The 21,991-nt window shown below is 44.4% G+C and overlaps 1 protein-coding gene across 1 annotated transcript in view; it reads right to left on the minus strand.

The window, feature by feature from the left end:
* ADAMTS16 (ADAM metallopeptidase with thrombospondin type 1 motif 16) overlaps nt 1-21,991 on the minus strand; it is a 547,822-nt gene that overhangs the window by 16,892 nt on the left and 508,939 nt on the right. Inside the window, exons 19-22 of the mRNA XM_075314921.1 lie at nt 11,361-11,562; nt 10,004-10,195; nt 3,740-3,964; nt 1,223-1,367 (exon numbers count right to left, since the gene is read on the minus strand). Coding sequence (XP_075171036.1) covers nt 1,223-1,367; nt 3,740-3,964; nt 10,004-10,195; nt 11,361-11,562 — 764 coding nt within the window. The remainder of the gene's footprint in view (nt 1-1,222; nt 1,368-3,739; nt 3,965-10,003; nt 10,196-11,360; nt 11,563-21,991) is intronic.

Here is a 21,991-nt window from a genome sequence, read left to right on the forward strand (position 1 = left end):
TTTTTGGCTGCCCTGCCTAAGGGCTATACTATAATACACCCACTTCCTGACAATGGACACTTAATGTTTTGAGGCCCTCATGCACGTCTCTATCCAGGGACAACGTGGAGCCTCCCAATTTTTGGCTGCCCTGCCTAAGGGCTATACTATAATACACCCACTTCCTGACAATGGACACTTAATGTTTTGAGGCCCTCATGCACGTCTCTATCCAGGGACAACGTGGAGCCTCCCAATTTTTGGCTGCCCTGCCAAAGGGCTATACTTCAATAGACCCACTTCCTTACAATAGGCACTTCAGGTTTACAGGCCCTCATGCACGTCTCTATCCAGGGACAACGTGGAACCTCCCAATTTTTGGCTGCCCTGTCAAAGGGCTATACTACAATAGACCCACTTCCTTACAATAGGCACTTCAGGTTTACAAGCCCTCATGCACGTCTCTATCCAGGGACAACGTGGAGCCTCCCAATTTTTGGCTGCCCTGCCTAAGGGCTATACTACAATAGACCCACTTCCTTACAATGGGCACTTCAGGTTTACAGGCCCTCATGCACGTCTGTATGCAGGGGCATTGGTGAACCTCACAATTTTGGACTGCCCTGGCAAAGGAAAATACTACAAAGACTCACTTCCTCAAAATGGGCACATTAGACTCAGAGGCCTTTATGTACGTCTCTTCTCAGGGACATCGGAGTGCCACACAATGTTTTACATAAAATCTTTCATGTATTAATCTCAAAAAGTAACATACATTAGCTCTATCTCACTATTAGGTATGTGCCCTTAACATTTCCGCCATGAAAATTCATTTTGGTGTCATTTTTGAAGGTTTTCTGGTGAGTCCGTAAAAATGGCGTAAAACGCGGACAAAATTGTTCACAGCTGTGACTTTTGAGTGATAAATGCTTCAAGGGGTCTTCCCCATGCTGTTGCCATGTCATTTGAGCACTCTTCTGAGACTTTTGTGCCATTTTTAGGGTTTCTACATGCTGCCGGGGGTCATTTCACAAAAATACTCGGGTCTCCCATAGGATAACATTGGGCTCGGTGCTCGGACCGAGTACACGAGTATCTTGGGATGCTCGGCCCGAGCCTCGAGCACCCGAGCTTTTTAGTACTCGCTCATCACTAGTAATAGTAATAAAATATATATCTGATATCTCTGCTACTTCTATATAGTAGTGTAACAGAGGCAGATGTAATGACATCCACCACATACCTTTTTTTTCCAGGGGACAAAACTCAGTGTTGCAGGCTTGGGATGATATAGGTTTTTGACTGGCAAGGCAACCACTAGAAGGACGTCCATGTATGAGACACTGTACTGTCCGTTCTTGAATTCCTCCTCCACAACTTACTGAGCACTGAAAGAGCATAAATACTTTAGTCAAACCAGTGAAGAGGAGAATCATCTGACAGCACCAGGACTCTGAGGAGTCTTGTATTCTTGGCCATACAATAATATCTACTTTGTAGGGTAACGATGGCCTGCAGTGCTCTTAGCCTACTAATAGGAACAGTTTCAATAATATGAGGATATTAATAATATGGTGTGTGTAATTTTATTATGTCAATTAGCTATACTGATGACCAATTCTGTCTTTTAGTTTGGTCTAAGTAGTAACTCAGTTTCAATAGTCAATTTTTAACAGCTCTGGATTTCTTCCAGTCGCTCATTTTCAATCCTCCCATCCAGGCCCGGCTCTGTTCTGTGTCTTTCCTTTGCTCTGAATTCAATACACTAATACAAAGGCATTTAAAAGTTTGGACATCCCTGGTCAGAATTACTGTTATTGTGAACATTTAAGCAAATTGAAGATGAAATGATGTCTAAAAGGCATAAAGTTAAAGATGACACATTTCCTTTTAGGCAAAAGAAATCTATATTGTAATCTTTTACCTTTTTAAATTTACAAAAAGAAAAATGGGCCAATGCAAAAGATTGGGCACCCCTTCCTGGTTAATATCTAGTAGAACCTGTTTGACAAGTATCACAACTTGTAAGCTTTTTGCAGCCAGCCAAGAGTCTCAATTCTTGTTTGAGGGATTTTCGTCCATTCTTTTTTGGAAAAGTCTTCCAGTTCTTTAAATTCCTGGGTTGTCTTGCAGGCACTGTCTTTTGAGGCCTAGCCACAGATTTTCAACGATGTTCTGATTAGGGGACTGTGAGGGGACTGCCATTGTAAAACCTTCAGCTTGCGCCTTTTTAGGTAGTCTATTCTGGGTTTTATGGTGTGTTTAGGATCATTATCCATTTGTAGAAGCCATCCTGTTTTCAACTTATGCTTTTTTACAGATGGTATTATGTTTGCATCAAGAATTTGTTGAAATTTCATTTAATCCATTTTTCCTCTACCCGTGAAATGCCCCCTTTGCCATTGTCTGCAACACAACCCCAATGAATGGCTGAACCACCGCCATGCTTAATGCTTGTGAGATGTTATTTACCTGAAATTCTGTGTCCTTTATTCTTCACACATACCTTTGTTCATTGTGATCAAAGAGTTCTCTTTTAACCTCATTGATCCACAGGACTTGTTTCCAAAATGCATCGGGATTGTTTAGATGTTCTTTTGCATACTTTTAACTGTGAATTTTATGGTGGGGACGCAGGAGAGGTTTTCTTCTGCTGACTCTTAAATGAAGGCTAAATTTGTACAGGTGTCTCTGAACAGTAGAACAATGTACCACCAGAGTCTGCTAAATCTTCCTGAAGGACTTTTGTAGTCAACCAGAGTTTCTGATTTGCCTCTTTGGCAATCCTATGAGTAGCTCTCACAGAAATTTTGCATGGTCTTCCAGACCATATCTTGACCTCCACTGTTCCTGTTAACTGCCACAGACTAATTAAGGTCTGAAACATTGGTCAAAGTTATCTTTGCACACAAATCTCCAAGGTTGTCTAAACTTTTGCATTGGCTATTTTCCTTTTTACAATTTTTTAAATGTAAAAGATTAAAATACATACGGCATATATTTTTGCTTAAAATACAAAGGAAATATGTCTTATTTAACTTTATGTCTTTTAGAACTCATTTCATCTTCAACTTGCTTAACTGTTCCCAATAACAGTAATTTTAACCAGGGGTGCCCAAACTTTTGCATGACACTGAATATGGTATTTAATAGAGCAAATATATATAACACTTGGTTGAAAATGAAGATATTGCATGGCACATTCAAAACTATAGAGCAATTCTTCTCCAGTCATGCTAACCCTTCAGCTTTGCTTATATTTTACTCTCCTAACAAAATGGCCTGTATAAAAATTACACACACTATCCATAGAAACATATTTTTTTTCCTTGAACACAACACCAAAAGCCATAGATGGACAGCTGTTCAATATGACATTAAGAATCCAGAAAAAAATCATCATGAGCTCAGACAAAGCCTATTCCCTAATTATGATTTGCTGTACATATGATCCAGCTATTAGTCACTTTTATGCTGCAAAAATAGAAAGAAATCATTTCTGAGTTTTGGCAAAGTGGTCATTAATTTTCAACAAGGGATCAATAAAATGATTCATATTTTTTTACCTGCACAGCTCACATCACTTTTTTTTGTCTGTATTTAATGTATATTCCAGACTAGAATGGTATTCATTTGACGGATCTGTCATGAGCTTTTTAATATATTCCATGACATATCTGTTAACTCAGTATAAACTATTCAGTAATGGATTGGCTTTATATAAATGACAAATGTTGGATTATATAGTATTGTACATTACCTGAGACCATGGAGAAGAATACCAGGCACCTCGAGGATGAGTAATCACAGGCTGGAATGGGTATCTCGGACAATCAAGCTGTTGACAGACTTTTTCAAGCTCCACATTTGGTTTCTCCAGGTGTAAGCATTTTTTTGTAGCTAAATCTTTAGATTTTCCGGAGACATGTTTTTCTATACACTGTAATATTCTTTTCTGAAAGCCTATGCCGCAAGTGACAGAGCACTAAAGAAAAGAAATGTTTATAACATGTCATAGACAGAGAAATCTAAACAAGTAGGTAAAATTAAATGGATATTCCCATTTGAAGCATTTATGGCATATTCGTAATGTTAAAGAGTGGTTAAAACTGTTCAGAGCATACTGTATGTGGCTATGTCTACATGAAACTATCTTGGATCAGTTAGGAAAAAGAGATAAACAAACTTTGACAGCTTCTGATTAAAGACTATGTAAGGGGTGCTTCACACATAGCGAGATCGCTACCGAAATCGCTGCTACGTCACGGTTTTGGTGACGCAACAGTGACCTCATTAGCGATCTCGCTGTGTGTGACACTGAGCAGCGATCTGGCCCCTGCTGTGAGATCGCTGCTCGTTACACACAGCCCTGGTTCGTTTTTTTATTGTTGCTCTCCCGCTGTGACGCACAGATCGCTGTGTGTGACAGCGAGAGAGCAACGAAATGAAGCGAGCAGAGAGCAGGAGCCGGCATCTGGCAGCTGCGGTAAGCTGTAACCAGGGTAAACATCGGGTAACCAAGGTGGTTACCCGATATTTACCTTCGTTAAAAGCCTCCGCCGCTCTCACGCTGCCAGTGCCGGCTCCCTGCTCTCTGCACATGTAGCTGCAGTACACATCGTGTAATTAACCCGATGTGTACTGTAGCTAGGAGAGCAAGGAGCCAGCGCTAAGCAGTGTGCGCAGCTCCCTGCTCTCTGCACATGCAGCGACGTTATGATCGCTGCTGCGTCGCTGTGTTTGACAGCTAAGCAGCGATCATAACAGCGACTTACTAGGTCGCTGTTACGTCACAGAAAATGGTGACGTAACAGCGATGTCGTTATCGCTGTCGCTATGTGTGAACCCAGCTTAACAGGCCCTTACCTCTCAATCATTTATGTCTAGTGATAGGCAAGCACTAAAGTGCTTGAATGCTCGTTACTCGATTTGAGTTGGTCAGACCCTCGGATGAGCTTGATGGGAGTAACGAGCATTATGGAAAGTCAATGATTGGCCTCCGCCCACATACAGCCAGCCATAAACACAGCATTTGCGGCGGGAGGGTAATTTTTTTTTTTGTACACACTACGTCTGAGAATGTTTTTTATCCCCCATAAGAGTCATTCAGAGATTGCAAATGGCTCTCCCTAAGGTGCCTGTACACCTCATGCAGTGAAGCAAACCTGTGCGTTATGGTCATTGTTTCACAGGTGAAATATCAGAGCACCAGTGATACTCGACCAAGTGCCACGAGTACCCGAGTATCCCGATGCTTGCTAATCACTATTTATGTTACATCCAGAGATACTTCATGGAGGAATATTTCTTTTCTTTTGATGTTTAATCACTGCTTTATGACATTAAAGCTTGATTACAGCAGATTAAACTACTTATAGACATATCATGATCTCCTGCACTAAGCGATCTTGTAGAAGAACTGACCAGTGCTACTAAGCAACTACCCATGGATGGTCATTCGAAATCTAATTTACACAGGCACATTGTGCTATGCAATGTGCACTGAAACATGTCTAATACAGCATTCAGAGCACATAGGCTGCCATTGTTTTTGGTAAAGTCCTGTTTACATAGAACGCTATGCTGCTGAGAACAATACTTTAAGGGAGCTTAAAAATGACTTATTGTTATGAATGAGCATTTTGCTCATTCTTGAGGTGATTTGCAGTCTGTTTAAACTGCATGATTAATGTAAAGTGAGGGTTACTAAAAATACTCATTCACAATGATCTTGCAGTGTAAAAAAAATTAACATTAACATTACAGAAGCACTGTCATTACAGTTTTTATTCTCTTAGTATATTGCACTGATCAGATTATAGAGCAATGTGAAGTTACAATTGCTCATTTTGCACATTTACCTGTTAATTGTTCTGTTTTCCATTAGGTCTATGACATCATGTCCCTAGCCACACCCATTTAAAATTTCTTTCTAACCTAGAAGAAGACGGTGTCAGAGGAGGACATGGTGGCAGTGAGGGTCATTTAGCAGACTCCCAAGACTGCAGGGCGTAGACCCAAATCTGGGAATGTCAGCTGCACCCAGGATGGTTAGGACTAGAGATGAGAGGATCAAATCACTGGATTCTGGTCCAGTGTACAGGTTAGTGGTACCTGGCAGCTGAACGGGAGGCCCGTGAAGCCATTACCTTCCAGATTTACAGGCATAGCATTGGATCATCCAGGCTTGGAGCTTTTTTCGACATATTCTGACACCTGTTCGTTCTCATTTTGCAGGATCTGGGCTGTGTGATGGATTATTTTTTTGCATCTTGAGCTGCTGTTTTTAATTATACCATTTTTGGGTAGTTGCGATGTTTTGATCACTTGTTATTGCATTTTATTGCAATGTTGTGGGAATAAAAAAAATGTAATTCTGGCATTTTTGATTTTTGTCTCATTATCCCTTTAACAATCAGATTAATCTTATTTATAGTTTGATAAATTAGTATCACTACTTTCACAATTTCCCAAATGTAAGTATTTTTTAATTGATTTATTTTCAATGGGGTAAAAGTGGGGTGCTTTGAACTTTAAGGTTTTTTTCATTTTTTCAAAACTTTTATTATATACTTTTTAATGATTTTATTAGCTATCTTAGGGAACTTGAAACTGACACTGTCCAATGTGGACACCTGAAGAAAACTTGCAGAAATGAGCAGTAGCATATACGTGTGAACTTGGTCTCAGAGTTATAATTTAGTAACTTTTTTATGTCTTTAATACAGAAATATAATTAATCATGCCATTTTGATGTCATTTACTGATCACCATAAATAATCAGATCACTGTTTTGTTTGCATTATTATGACTACAGGAACACCAAATATATCTATTATTTGCTGATTTGTGATGTTTATTATTGTTTAGACTAGATAGACATAGAAATACTCTGCTATGTACAATGTATCTCTATGTACCAGTATAGTCTGCCTGTGAAGTCAGAGCCTGCACTGCAGCTTCAAGATTACAAAATCCTCCCAGTTATATCAGCAGAACCTGTGGCTCATATGTTCAGCTCATGCCTTCAATTGTAGGGTTGTCCCTTTGACTTTTTTGCAATTATAAAGAAATTGACATTTTTGCAATAGTTTTTTTTATTTTTTTGGAAATCTTACAGGAACAATACAATCTAAATTTTTTTTCACCTCTAGAATCCAGGGACACACAGATATACTTCTATGTAGTGTACCTGTATAATTTACTTCTGGGTGTCCAGGGAGATCACACAGATATCCCACTGCTGTCACCAATACCTCACAGAGACAGCCTGTGAAATCACAGAGATATTCCACTCCTGTCACCAATTTGTCACGAACAGCACTCAGCTACCTTGAATCATCAGGACAGTTGACTTACGATTGACTGCAGCTTTTACAACTACACCAATTATTTGGAAGCTCAAAGAGAGCGTATAGTATATATACAACCTATTCCAACGCATGCAATATATATAGTCATTGCCAAGCTCCACAATATCCCATGAAAAACTACTACCTGCTACCACCAATTCCGTATGCAGGACAATTGGACACCCGTTACAGGTAGTGTATGGTTTTGGGGATGTTGTTTATAGAGCAAGATTAACTAAGCTGTTAAAATATATATATTTAATCTGAAAATTAAGCAGTGTGTATAAAAATATACAAAAGAGACCTTGTGTCTGTTTCCCAGCAGATAACCAATTTTAATTACCTGTCCACACTAGGAGTCACTAGCTGAATAGGGGCCGGGTGTAGTTTTAACTTTCTCTTTCTTCCTAAGTAATAATTTGTTTCTCTCATCTCCAGTCATAATTAATCTTATATGTTAAATGTGGGGGTTGATATATCCACTCTTACAGAGACAAAAGAAAAGTCTGAATGGATTTTACCACTTCTCTCTGACACACGGTTCACTGTCTGCAATACAGCTTACGTATGCCAAATTTTCCTATCTTCCTCAGAGTAAGCTGTGGCTCAATGCTAGAGCTGCCGCCTGTGTCTGTAATGGAGTTCACGAGTTTGAGTCTCAGGCAGACCAGAGAAGATAATGGTTTATTTAAATTATGTATATGTGCAGCAAGATGCTGTCCCTGGCCGAGGTGGATGAGCTAAAGAGCTATTCAAGAGATGGAGAAATTCAGTACAAAAGTGTCCAGACAGTGGGACAGAGCCCTTAAATCTGGATAGTCCTACTAAATGGAGTAGTGATGGGCGTACCCGAACTGTAAAGTTCAGGGTCTGTACCGAACACATAGTTCCTAGGAAGCTTGTGTTACAGTTTGGGTTCAGTTCGGGTCCACGGGCTGTAAAAAAAAAGAGCACATTAGTAATAACATTACGATTATACTTATCTCTCCCGCGATTAGTCCTGCTGACTCTGTCTCCCGGCCGCTTCTGCTTCCGGGTCCGATCATTAACTTCCGTTGGTATTCACTGCACTGCTCGTCGCTCAGCAGTTTTCGCCTTTTTTCGGCCATGTTCGTGGTGACGTCAGGGTTCAACCGACTCCATGAGCCATGGACTCGATTGAACTTGGACTGTCACTGTGCGAGTCTTGCATCGGTATCACCCAGCACAGCGCACACTCTCCTTACAGAAGCGTGTCGGCTGCATGTATTTCCATGCAGCTGAGGTGCTCCTGTTAGGAGAGTGTGCGCTGTGTCAGGTGATACCGATGCGAGACTCGCAGGAGTCATACGCAAGTGGAATCATACCCTCAGTGTCAGCCTGCTTCTCGCTCTGTATAGATGCTTTTGTGTACAGAGCGATGAAGCAGAGCTGACATTACTCTACCGGTAGAGTTCAATCGAGTCCATGGCTCATGGACTCGGGTGAACCCTGATGTTACTGCGAACACGGCCAAAAACAGTCGAAGACCGCCGAGTGAAGAGCAGTGCAGTGATTACCCCCGGAAGTTAATGATCGGCCCCGGAAGCAGAAGTGGCCGGGAGACAGAGTCTGTAGAACGCGTCGTGGAGCGGTAAGTATAATGACAATGTTTATTGTTAACTATTTTCTTTATTTACAGACCCACCAGGCCCATCCCATAACCGTAAAGTCCAAGTTCGGTGTTCGAACGCAAGTTCGCCTTATTTCAGAACCCGAACTTTACAAAAAGTTCGGCGAGTCTCCCAAACACAAACATCGGGCGGTCACCCATCACTAGTTGGGAGCTATGACATAAGCATTTAGCTGAGAGTTCATGTATTTTCAACTCGGAGATTCATTGACATTCCAATCGCTCTATCCATTTTTGGGAGACCCCCCACCCATCCCATATACATCAAATTGTTGTCTGGGTTCGGAAATATTTAATCTAATGTTTATGTGGACCATTTTGAAGCAGAAAGCTATAGGATAAATAACTTGTGTCCTGCATAGCTAAGGCCATGTTCACACATGGTGGAAAATCTTCTAAAAATTAACAGCTTATATTCAGCGAAACTATTTTGTAATAAACTTTGCTGTGGATATCACTATTTGCTTTTCAACAGGTGAAATCTGCACCAAAACATGTAAAGCCACAGCACTAAGCATAGCAAAAACATTGAAATTGCATGCTATGAGAGCTGGTAAAATGTGTTTTCCCAAAAGTAACTATTGAGCTAAGTCAGTATAAAATTGTATTGAGATAAAATATATGAATTGTGTGCTTGGAAAACCCTTAAAAGGTTATTTTCTTTCGGATTTTGCTTGGATATTGATATGGTTTCCAATGTCTGAGAAATGGATGCTATGTCTTTAATATCTAAATTTAGATGTGTTTCCATTAGGTTAATCTGCTCAGCTGTTTATATTCCCACGTCTGTTTTGAAATTCCTTTTGATCATGTTATACTGAATTTCCCCTTTGCAACGGGTGTACAGGCCCATGGGTCCTTAACTAGGGTCACTCTCACTCACAAGTACATACTCCAGTGCTACATGATGTGTGACTCGTTTCCTCTTCACCTGTCGACACTCAAGAGAACATATGTTAAAAGGAAATGTGAGTGGAATATGAACATGCCATTATAAAGGTCATTAATATCGCAGTCTTACCTTTGACCAGCTTGTCACCAACCATTGCAGTTCCTTGGATTTGCAGCGCTTAACAAGACAGCTCTCTTGAGTTTTAGGCTTGAACTCAGATGTGCAGGCTGAGTCATGGAGGATCTGAGCTCGGTGGGACGGGCTAGTACTTTTACAAAACACTGATCTTTTCCTCCAGCCTTTGCCACAAGTTCGGGAGCACTAAAAGCATGAAGTAACTATGCATTAATTTGTATCATCATTTGTAAACTATCCTTATAGTGAACATAAGGAAAACCGAAAAATCCATAGTAAAAAAGAAAGAGCAAGAGGCGCACCAGCATATGTAACTTTCCAATTTTGCAGGCTTTTATCTAAGTAAATAAAGAAAAAACACCAAATATTTCAGATTTGGCAACTGTCTTCAGGTATATTTTAATTTGGTATCCAAAATAATATTTAGCCTAATTTAGCTAATTTAGCTAAGAAGCACTGTTTTTCATCTACACAATACCATTCCCAAACATCAATTGAGAGTTCCTCCATTCAAGTGAATAGAGCTGGTTAAAGCTACCTGCACAGATGGGTTGGACAATGAGCACCATGGTGTATGATTCTTTAGGCCAGCCCTATTCACTTGAATCAAGGCGCTCTTAACTGGCGTTTGGGAATGCCACTGTGCAGATGAAAAACTGCCTCAGTTGACGTGACATTACCGGATATCAGAGGTCACAGAACCCGGGAGTCATGTGATGGGGGTGAGCGGGCCGCAATACCGCCGCTCACAGGCACTATTGGCAACACAAAGTATTTGAGAGAAACATTGTTTCTCAACATAATATCAATGTGGCCAATAATGAAAAGGGGTGAACCACCCCTTTAAGTGATTGTCATATAGTGAAATGGTATTACCCCTTTAAATAAGAAGGAGGCTACAGAACACTTACATGTATATAGACAGACATATTTTTGGTCTCGGACACAAAATCTGTGATCGGGCACTTGAACTATCTTATCTTGCGTATGTTAGAAGTGCCCTCCTGTGTGGCAGAGACTGTTGGATGTCTTTTGACACCAAGTCCTGTTATAGTGATGCACCAAAGTATAGATAGGAAGAAAAGAAACCTTTCTGACATATGACTTTCCATCTCTGTCCTATTTCGTACAAAGTTATATAAGTCTGTTTAGGCATTCCAAAACATTGCTATCAATATTACTAGATTTCTCTATTTAGTAAAAAGATATGAAAATTTCTATGCCGCTTTCAAAAAAGGACAAAAATCAAGCATGTGTCAGATTTAGGTGATAAAGCAATGTAATAATTCCAAAACTGGGACCAGCAAAAAAAGTTGCATCTATGCTTTTTTTACAAAAAGATTTTCATTACCTCCGACCAAGATCCAATACTCCACGCTGGAGGACAGTTCAGTGTGTTACATGTTTGCCGATGGGCAGGCGGTATGGTGGAACACAGTTTATTTGCCATGATTTCCACTTTGTAGTTTGTCTTCTGTTTACAGTAAATTTGTCTGAATTGTTCACCTGTCCCACATGTCTGGCTACATGATGTCCAATTTCCCACAGACCATCTGGAATTGCAAATATAACAAGTCGATAAATACATGGTATATCTGGCATGTTATACATTCTTTCAGAAGCCTACTGTACCTAGTTGTTCTAAAAGCCAAGTCCTGTTCTATAAACTTGTCCACATATTTTAATGTCAATCAATTAGCTAGGTGAGTCTCCTATCAGTGGTTCTATGACTCCATAGACTTCAGGTGACAGAGCCATATATATGCACTGGCACCTCCCTACTCTTTGCCTGCTTATACTATAACGGATACTTTACCAAAAAGAGAGTAACCCTGATATTTGGGGACATTTATGGAATATCCTGTGGTGGAAGATGTTATTAAAAGTTTTATGATCAGAATTATTATTATTACTATCATCATTAGTTCAACTTTGTAAGAAGAATGTCATTTGAGAAATGTGATCCTAAGTCAAAATACATAGACAGTAGAAACTGTAACTATATTAAAGGGAACCTATCAGCTGATTCATGTTGGGACCATCAGACACTAATTCCATTATTGATGGGAGGATAAATGCAGAGACTTTTCAGGAAACACATACTTTAAAAAGTTGACTGGAAACTATGTATCTTGGATTTCCAGTATGAGACAGGACTACACTCCCCATGACTGTCAGGTCTCTCACACATAGGGTGAGATATGTGAGTCATAAAAGGCAGGGAGAAGTTGCTGGAGACGTGCTTCAGAATATTATTTTAAGATGAATGGAGAAACAGCCATGGGAAGTAGAGGCCTGGTAAGTGTTCTGTTACACCCAGAGCGAATAAAATGTAATTTTCATATGAAAAACCCCCAATGATTTCTCTGGATTGCGGCAACAACTAAAATATATAAATGTGTTGACGGATTTAGCTTTCAAAGACCTGCAAGCTCATATGTGTGGCGCCCCTGACCTGGTCAGGCACCACTGAGTACTGCACCCATGCTGGGGACAGTACAATACAGGTAATCCAGAAGGCTGACTGGGGTGTGGAACACAGGCGCATAGTGATCAGGTCTCACACATGTACCCATGAGAGGACCCCTGGGGATCCCAGGAGGGGGCAAGCCTTCACCTTCACTGGAATAGTGGAGGGGGTAGAGCCTCCATCTCCTCTCAAGGGGTGTGGTGGAGAGTCTGGTTGCTAGGTGGCGTAGGCAAGAACAGGAGAGGAGGAGCAGTGAGTCAGTTAGAGCAGAGAACTCCATAGGGCTCAGTGAGGAGCAGACCTGTGGGGCTGTTGCTGTCTAACAGCGCCCGCGCAGTGGCTACAGACGGGGGAGAACGGTCAACTAGGAGTGCTGCCTGAAAGCCAGCTTCAGCTAGCGAGTGCAACGGAGTGGGAAGTAAGGAGACTGCTAGAGAGCACCAGGCCCAACCGGGCGGCAGATCCCGAAGCGGGGATAGATTCAACTTTCTTCTGCTAAACCTGCCGGTGTGGGGCTCTTAAAGCCCACACCACAACACTACAAAAGCCGCAGCCACGTAACCGCAGTGAGGGCCCATAGGTCATAGGAGGCAAGAGGCTGGAGTGGCCTGGTCCGGGGAACAAGCACACGGCGAAACAAGAAGGGGAGAGAGGCTTGGAGCATCTTCCCTGGGTGACCCCCATAGGGACTCAAAGTCGGGGTTACCCCAAACCACCAAGGGCTAAGGAAGGCGAGTCAGTAGTCACCCTCATAAAGTCAGCCTGAAGGATACCTGGTTCCACCTGGTTCGTCCCAGCTACGTCCGGGTTACTCATCCTGCCATCAAATGTGAGTAAAGCCCTTGAAAGACATTCCTGCCTGTGTGGTTATTCTGCGACTTGTGGTACTACAAACCTACACCCTGGCCCTGGGGCTTGCCTCACTCTCAGGAGGCTACTACATCCGACTGCACCCACCATCAGCCCCAGGCGTCCCCTAACCTGCAGTGGCGGTCCCCACTGACCGCAATACTGAGAGTGGCGTCACGATCAAACAAGAAGATTTCCTACCAGTGACGGAGATCCAGCAACGTGGAGTCCCTGAAGGTAATGCACCGACACCGACACTACACCTGTGGGGCTTCACATCTGGCGTCACGAACAGGATAAGGACTAGACCTGTTCAGACAGGTGACCATGTGCCTGGGCGGTCCGCTTGAAAAATTGGAAGCGCCGCCATATTGCCACCATGAAAAGCGCGCTGAAAAACAACAGCAGCCCGCGCTGGAAGAAGTTACCGCCCACGAAGAGGTGTGGCTACCCAGAGATCCCCTGCAGAGTCCTGACCTCGCTGATGAAGAGAGCGGAAGCGTCCGGAGACGGCGGAGCAGAAGAGAAGCCAGCAGCTTGCTAATGAAGATGGCGTCTGAGAGCAGAGATCCAGAGCCAGGCTCCGCTGCCTGGTGGTGCCGGGAGCTTGCTATTTTCTGTGACCAGCTGGAGGCTAGGATTGTGCGACAGCTCAGGGAAGAACGCACGGAGCTCCTGGAGATGGCTGCGGCGGTGCGGACCTACGAGGAGGGAGCCGCGCGACGCCTGCCAGACCGAGCGGCGACGACGCAGACCCCGATGCTGCCACAGATGGGTGAGTCGAGTGATGCCCCGGCCAGCGCAAGTGCCCCGGCCCCTGCTGCCACGCCCGCGGTCCCAGAAGAGGCGCCCGGCGCGGCGACGCTGGACCAGGCCGCAGCCACGCTGGAAGCGGCCCGCCAAATCCAGGCCGCCGCAGCGATGCCCCGCCTGTCCCGCAGGGCTCCGACCACCACGGCAGTGCTCATCCGTGCTGCAGGTGTGACGCTGACCCAGGCTGCCACCCTGCTGAACCCGGTCCGCCAAGACCCCACCGCAGCAGCGACGCTCGTCCGCGCCGCAAGTGAGATGCTGAACCAGGCCGCAGCCCCGCCAGGTGCGGCCCGCCAAGCTCCGATCGCCGCAGCGACGTCCAGCCCAGCCTGCACAGAGCCCCCTGCAACAGCGACACTGATCCAGGCCGCCGCCATGCCAGGCGCGGCCCGCCAAGACCAGGCCGCCGCCATACAGGGCGCGGCCCGCCAAGACCAGGCCGCCGCCATACAGGGCGCGGCCCGCCAAGACCAGGCCGCCGCCATACAGGGCGCGGCCCGCCAAGACCAGGCCGCCGCCATACAGGGCGCGGCCCGCCAAGACCAGGCCGCCGCCATACAGGGCGCGGCCCGCCAAGAAGAGAAGACTACCTCATCATTTTCCCCGGCCTGCAAGGCCAGAGCAGACACCGCTCCCCAGTCAGAAGAGGTCCCTGCTGGAAAGCCCACGCTGGGGGAGGACCCCGAATACTGGCGGCTGAAGGCTGACATGGAGGCCAAGTTTCCACAATGGTTGGTGGACCGGTACATGCTCCCTCCGCATACCCCCAAGAGAATTCCAGCAACCCCTGCAGCCGCGCCAGAGAGTCCACCGCCCAGACCAGCTGAAGAGAGCCCATCCCCAGCACTGCCACCAAAGGAGTGCAGCGAAGAACTAAGGGGGAGAGGAGGCCAGGAAGCTGAGGAGCTGACTCCGACGCCAACCGCAGCAGACCCCTACCCAGAGCCGGAGATGCTGCCCTATTCCCGCTGGGAGGAAGACTTGACACCGTCAGCAGATGAAGATCTGCCCCAAAGCCTCACCTGGGAGCTTGTAAGCTGCACCTCGCAGAACCCAGCCCGCAAGACACGGCGCAGCAGATCAAAGCGTCCTCCAACACCACAGTCTCCAGAGCAGAGGGAGGTCACGGTCAGAGACCTGGAGGAGAAGAGGTGCCTAAGAAGGTCCGAAGCCCAGGCTAGAGGACCCCTTTACAGAGGGATAGTAGAAGACTTCAACCTGAAAAGCGGATACGGCTTCATTGTCGTGAAAGGAATAAAAGAGGGCATATTCGTAAATCGGAGAGATGTTCAAGCCCACCTGCCCAGAGGACATTCAGGCAGAAATCTGAAAGTTGGGGACTTAGTACAGTTCACCTTACATCAAGGAGAAAGGGGCTATTATGCCTTAGACGTAGCACCATGTCCAAGACAAGAAAGACAAGAAAGACAAGAAAGACAAGAAAGACAAGAAAGAAAAGACAGAGATAAAGAAACAGATACAGAAAAAGAAACAGACGAAGACCAAGAAAGGAAAGATAAAGATCCTACAGATGAAACAACCACAGACAAAGATCCTACAGATGAAACAACCACGGACGACGACGGAGAGCAAGAAAGTCACAGGTGCCGGTGCCCTACATGCCCACGCCCTGGTGAAATGGAGGAGTAGAGTAGAGAGAAGTAAAGAAATACAGCAAGTTACCAGTTGAAGTTTTGACAAGTTTTGTTTGCAACGTTTAAGAAATGTGCCCACAAAAACTATTGTGAGAAAACCATAAACCTTAAGGCTATGAACTGGCTATAGCCACAAACTCTCGCAGTGTAAATAGTTACACCAAAAGGGCACCACCACCACCAGAGTCAGCCTGTTTAGGGGCTTGGCTCGTCTGCAACCAGGAGGAGCCCGTCTGTATATAGGGCCTTGGCTCACCTGCGACCAGAGAGCATGCCTGTTTATGGGGCCTGGCTCTCCACCACAAAGAGGGTACCTGGTCAGCACCAACTGTGGAGGCCGCCTCTGCATCCTGCCAGAAGAGGCTGAAGGCGCGGATCCACCAGGCCAGGTATACCCTGAAACCACCAGCCCATGTGAGCCGCCTCTACATCCTGCCAGAAGTGGCTGAAGCCGCGGCCAACGTGAAAGGGTTTTGGGTGGGTTAACGGACTTGTGGGTGGAGGGTGGTGATGTATGGTACCTGGTGCTTTTAAATGTTTTACATGTTTTAATGTTTTATGCATTTTAAAATGTTGTCTTGCAGCCCGAGGACGTGCTGGTGATAACTAAGGGGGAATGTGGCGCCCCTGACCTGACCAGGCACCACTGAGTACTGCACCCATGCTGGGGACAGTACAATACAGGTAATCCAGAAGGCTGACTGGGGTGTGGAACACAGGCGCATAGTGATCAGGTCTCACACATGTACCCATGAGAGGACCCCTGGGGATCCCAGGAGGGGGCAAGCCTTCACCTTCACTGGAATAGTGGAGGGGGTAGAGCCTCCATCTCCTCTCAAGGGGTGTGGTGGAGAGTCTGGTTGCTAGGTGGCGTAGGCAAGAACAGGAGAGGAGGAGCAGTGAGTCAGTTAGAGCAGAGAACTCCATAGGGCTCAGTGAGGAGCAGACCTGTGGGGCTGTTGCTGTCTAACAGCGCCCGCGCAGTGGCTACAGATGGGGGAGAACGGTCAACTAGGAGTGCTGCCTGAAAGCCAGCTTCAGCTAGCGAGTGCAACGGAGTGGGAAGTAAGGAGACTGCTAGAGAGCACCAGGCCCAACCGGGCGGCAGATCCCGAAGCGGGGATAGATTCAACTTTCTTCTGCTAAACCTGCCGGTGTGGGGCTCTTAAAGCCCACACCACAACACTACAAAAGCCGCAGCCACGTAACCGCAGTGAGGGCCCATAGGTCATAGGAGGCAAGAGGCTGGAGTGGCCTGGTCCGGGGAACAAGCACACGGCGAAACAAGAAGGGGAGAGAGGCTTGGAGCATCTTCCCTGGGTGACCCCCATAGGGACTCAAAGTCGGGGTTACCCCAAACCACCAAGGGCTAAGGAAGGCGAGTCAGTAGTCACCCTCATAAAGTCAGCCTGAAGGATACCTGGTTCCACCTGGTTCGTCCCAGCTACGTCCGGGTTACTCATCCTGCCATCAAATGTGAGTAAAGCCCTTGAAAGACATTCCTGCCTGTGTGGTTATTCTGCGACTTGTGGTACTACAAACCTACACCGGGCCCTGGGGCTTGCCTCACTCTCAGGAGGCTACTACATCCGACTGCACCCACCATCAGCCCCAGGCGTCCCCTAACCTGCAGTGGCGGTCCCCACTGACTGCAATACTGAGAGTGGCGTCACGATCAAACAAGAAGATTTCCTACCAGTGACGGAGATCCAGCAACGTGGAGTCCCTGAAGGTAATGCACCGACACCGACACTACACCTGTGGGGCTTCACATATGCATGTGGGGTTCACCAAGAACTAGATAAAATGGCATCCCTGATATAATTCAGACTACAGCCTATCCTAGTAACATGTGAAGACAGGCTGAAAACTGAGGTATACAGCTCCAGAGACCTCTGTCTCAACTGACAAGAGCTGTATCACACATTCTCCAGTCGGTCAGGAAAACGGCTGTCATGTCTGATGACATCTCCAGCTTCATCCCCCTCAATGTTTGTTTTCCAGTCCGGTGCAGTCAGTCTTCCTGCACTGCTATAAATAGCAGTAAAACTGATAGAGGGGGAGGAAAACAAAGAGGAACATGAGGCTGGAGATCTAGTCACCAAGCACAACATGCGCTAAAACAGATTTCTTCACACATCACAGCCCTGCTCAGTGATGACTGATGTATGTAGACACAGCTCTTGTTAGAGGAGATGACATCTTGGAAGCTGTATATCATCAGTCTGCAGCCTGTAATGACATTTAACTAGGATGGGCCACAATTTAAATTATTTCAGGGATGCCATTTTATCTTATTCTTGGAGAATCCATTTAAGGCTCTAAGATGTTCATACTCATCAGTATAATTGCAATATCACTGCATAGACATGTCATGGATCAGAGAAAGGTTCAGAAATTCTTATCAACCATTGCACAAATGCATGCACAAATTCTTATCAAGCAATAGAATAAATTTAACATATTATTTGAATTGCATGATAAACAGCAAAACAAAATTGGCAGAAATTCCATTCCCTGAACCCCAAAAAATGATGTGGCTTTAAGCACAGACTGAGCCGTAGCTATGAGCCTTGATGTCACTCAGTTTAAATAAGGTCACAGGTGGAGGTTCCCATGGTACCCCACCTGTGACCGCAGGTAAACTGACCTCAGGTGACTTCATTGAACTCAGTGACCTCACCTCAGGTGAACTCATTCATTTCAATGAGACCTGCATCTCCTGGCAGAAAACCACATTCATTTTGCCAGGAGATACAGATTTGGTGCTGAAATTTATACACCAAATTCCTTCAACAAATCTGCATCTTCTGGCAAAAAATGCATCAAAATGCAATGCCGTTTTGATGTGTTATTGATGTGTTTTTTTGCCAGGAGATGCATATTTTGTGCAGCAAGTTGGTGTATAAGTTTGAGCACCAAATCTGCATCCTTTGGCAAAAAAAACCGCAAAAAAATGGTTTTGACACTGTTTTTTAGCACCAAATTTGCATCTCCTGGCAGAAAACCACACTGAAACGGCATCAAAACTTTTTTTGCTTGTTTTTTTGCCAAGAGATCCAGATTTTTTGCTGAAATTTATACAGCACATTACTGCACTTATTCTGGATCTCCAAGCAAAAAAATTGCATCAGTGTTGCATTAAAACTACACCACGTTTTGATACGTTTTTTTGCCAGAAGATGCAGATTTGGTGCAGGAATTTGGTGTATAAATTTCAGCACCAAACCTGCAAGTCTTGGCAAAGAAACGTGGTTTCCTGCCAGGAAATGAAGGTCTGATTGAACTCAGTTCACTTGAGGTTTTGCTGTGGTCACACGTGGGGTACCATGGGAACCTCCAACTGCATTGTGACTGCAGGATGTAGCAGAACGGGGAACCTTGTGTGGTTTATGTTGGACCTGGGTGTTTTGGGGGTGAAGGATGGTGGGGTTTTTTTGCATTTTATTTCAAATAAAGGATTTTTTCGCTATTTGTGTTTAATTATTTTCACTTACAGATTAGTAATGGAGGGGTCTCATACATACTTTCCATTAATAATCTAGGACTTAATGGTAGCTGTGAGCTGTTATTAACCTCTTGAATTACACTGATTGTCACTGCACCAACAAACCAAGACAATTGGGATGAGCTGGGTAAAGTGCCAGGATTGTCACATCTAATGGATGCGACAATTCTCAGCCGCTGATACTTTTAGGCTGGGGGGGGCAAATAACCATGAGCCTCCCTAGCCTAAGAATACTGGCCCTCAGCTGTTGGCTTTATCTTGGCTTGGTATCAAAAATGGGAGGGACCGCACAACATTTTTCTTAATTGTTTATTTAAATATTTTTAAAAAGCTGCATGGGGTCCCTCGTATTTTGATACACAGCCAAGATAAGCCATCTGCTTTATCTGCATTAGGTATCAATGTATGGGGAACCTACACGAATTTCTTTTATTTATTTTTACACAACATTAGGGGACCCAGACAGCGTGTGTGATTCCAACCAATCACAGGCGCTGTCACACAGGTTATAGGCGCGATCTCACTGCAACCAATCAGAGACACCGGGACTGCCAGTGGCTGGGGAAGCAATGGATATGTATGAGGGTTAATGAGCGGACCCAAAAGCAATGTGAGAGCCGCGTGGGAGACTCAGTAAGTATAACTGCCCTGCTTTAGTCCTTATTTTATTTCTTTTGCAGCCCCCATAGCCCTTACTAACACAAGCCCCTCTAGCCGTTACTAACACCAGCCTCCCTAGCCCTTAGTAACACTTTAGTTTTGCCTCCCATTGAATTTAATGGTGTTCGGATATGTTTGTTGAGCTGTTCAGTGAACAACGGGAAAGTCGACAAACATGAACCAAACCTTGGCATGTTCACTTATCTCCAAACATGAGAAGTAACAGCAATAAAAATGACTGATCCTAAAAGGTGTGCTTAAGCCTTATTTAAAGACTAGCTGTACTACCCGGCTTCGCCTGGGTTAATAACTGTTGTTAACAAAATAGAATGTATTAACAAAAATTTATTCTGCACACAAAAAACACAAAACAAATAGATAAAAATGTAATTATTAAAAGGCAAAAACTAAGCTAATAGAAGCATTTCACAACATATATTTCAACACCACAGATATTCTACACAGATTTAACTAAATTGGCCAAGTAATGTGCTCCATCTGTCTCTTTCCAGGTCTGTCTCTTTCCCGGTCTGTCTCTTTCCCGGTCTGTCTCTTTCCCCGTCTGCCTGTCTCTGTCTGTCTCTTTTTTTGTCTGTCTCTATCTCTGTTTCTTTCACCATATGTCTCTTTCTAGGTCGGTCTCTTTCCCAGATCTTTCTCTTTCCCCGTCTGTCTCCCCGTCTCTTTGTCTGTCTTTTCCTGTCTGTCTCTTTCCCTGTCTGCCTGTCTCTTTCCTTGTCTGTCTCTATTTCTCTGTCTCTTTCCCCATCTGTCTCTATCAAGGTCTGTGTCTTTCTCCATCTATCTTTGTCTGTCTCTCTGGCTGTCTCCTCCTTCCCTGTCTGCCTGTCTCTGTCCCTGTCTGCATGTCTGTCTGTCTCTTTCCCCATCTGTCTCTTTCCCCATCTGTCTATTTCCAGGTCTGTCTCTGTCTGTCTCTTTCCCTGTCTGTCTCTATCTCTCTGTCTCTTTCCCTGTCTGTCTCTCTGTCTGTCTGTCTCTCTGTCTGTCTCTCTGTCTGTCTCTCTGTCTGTCTGTCTGTCTCTCTGTCTGTCTCTCTGTCTGTCTCTCTCTATCCGTCTCCCCACTGACATTTTATTACCTCACATATAAGCTTCTTATACTATGAATGTCTTTTGTTCCTATAGCAACCAATCACAGCTCCTACTAATAACCTGTAGTTCCAGGCTTCATTTACTTTAATGGAGGCATATTTTTTGGTGAGAACTGTAAAGCGCGGGGTTAAATTTTCCTATCAAACATAGTCTACGACGTTCCCTGGGTCACATGAGGTGTCTGTGCAAAATTTCGTGATTGTAAATGAGACGGTGCGGATACACTTTTCGTTTCACTTTTTCCCCATTATGTAGATAGGGGCAAAATTGATTGGTAAATTGGAACGCGCGGGGTTAACATTTCGCCTCACAACATAGCCTATGATGCTCTCGGGGTCCAGACGTGTGAGTGTGCAAACTTTTGTGGCTGTAGCTGCAACGGTGCAGATGCAATCCCGGATATACACACACACATACACACATTCAGCTTTATATATTAGATAACATTAGTATTGTACTAGAAAATCACCTGACAGATTCCCTTTAACTTGTTATACAGTTTGACAGGTGTAGAAGACTTAATGATAAACCTAATAAAATCTAATAAATTATATACAAAATAATGTTATCAAAAGATTAATAACAAGCAATAAAATTGAAGTTGTAGGATTTTCTCTTTATCCGGTACTAAAAATAAGGTTGATGCTGTTTTCCTTTCAGTGTAAATGATGAAGTGGTGACATTCTAATACATCTACTGTTTTATTTTCATTGTTTTATGTTGCCTAGTAAACTCTATGAAAGTTACTACATCAGACTAAAGGTAATGCCTTTTCTTGTCAATTGTGGGATTCTTTCCATATGTGGATGACTCATTTATTGCTATTCTTGATTCGGATGGAGACTGTGACTCTATTAACGATGATCTACAAGGTCATCAGAGTTATGAGGGAGGCACGTATTGCACACCTGC

This window comes from Anomaloglossus baeobatrachus, chromosome 6 (genome assembly GCF_048569485.1).
Source record: "Anomaloglossus baeobatrachus isolate aAnoBae1 chromosome 6, aAnoBae1.hap1, whole genome shotgun sequence".
Classification (NCBI taxonomy): domain Eukaryota; kingdom Metazoa; phylum Chordata; class Amphibia; order Anura; family Aromobatidae; genus Anomaloglossus; species Anomaloglossus baeobatrachus.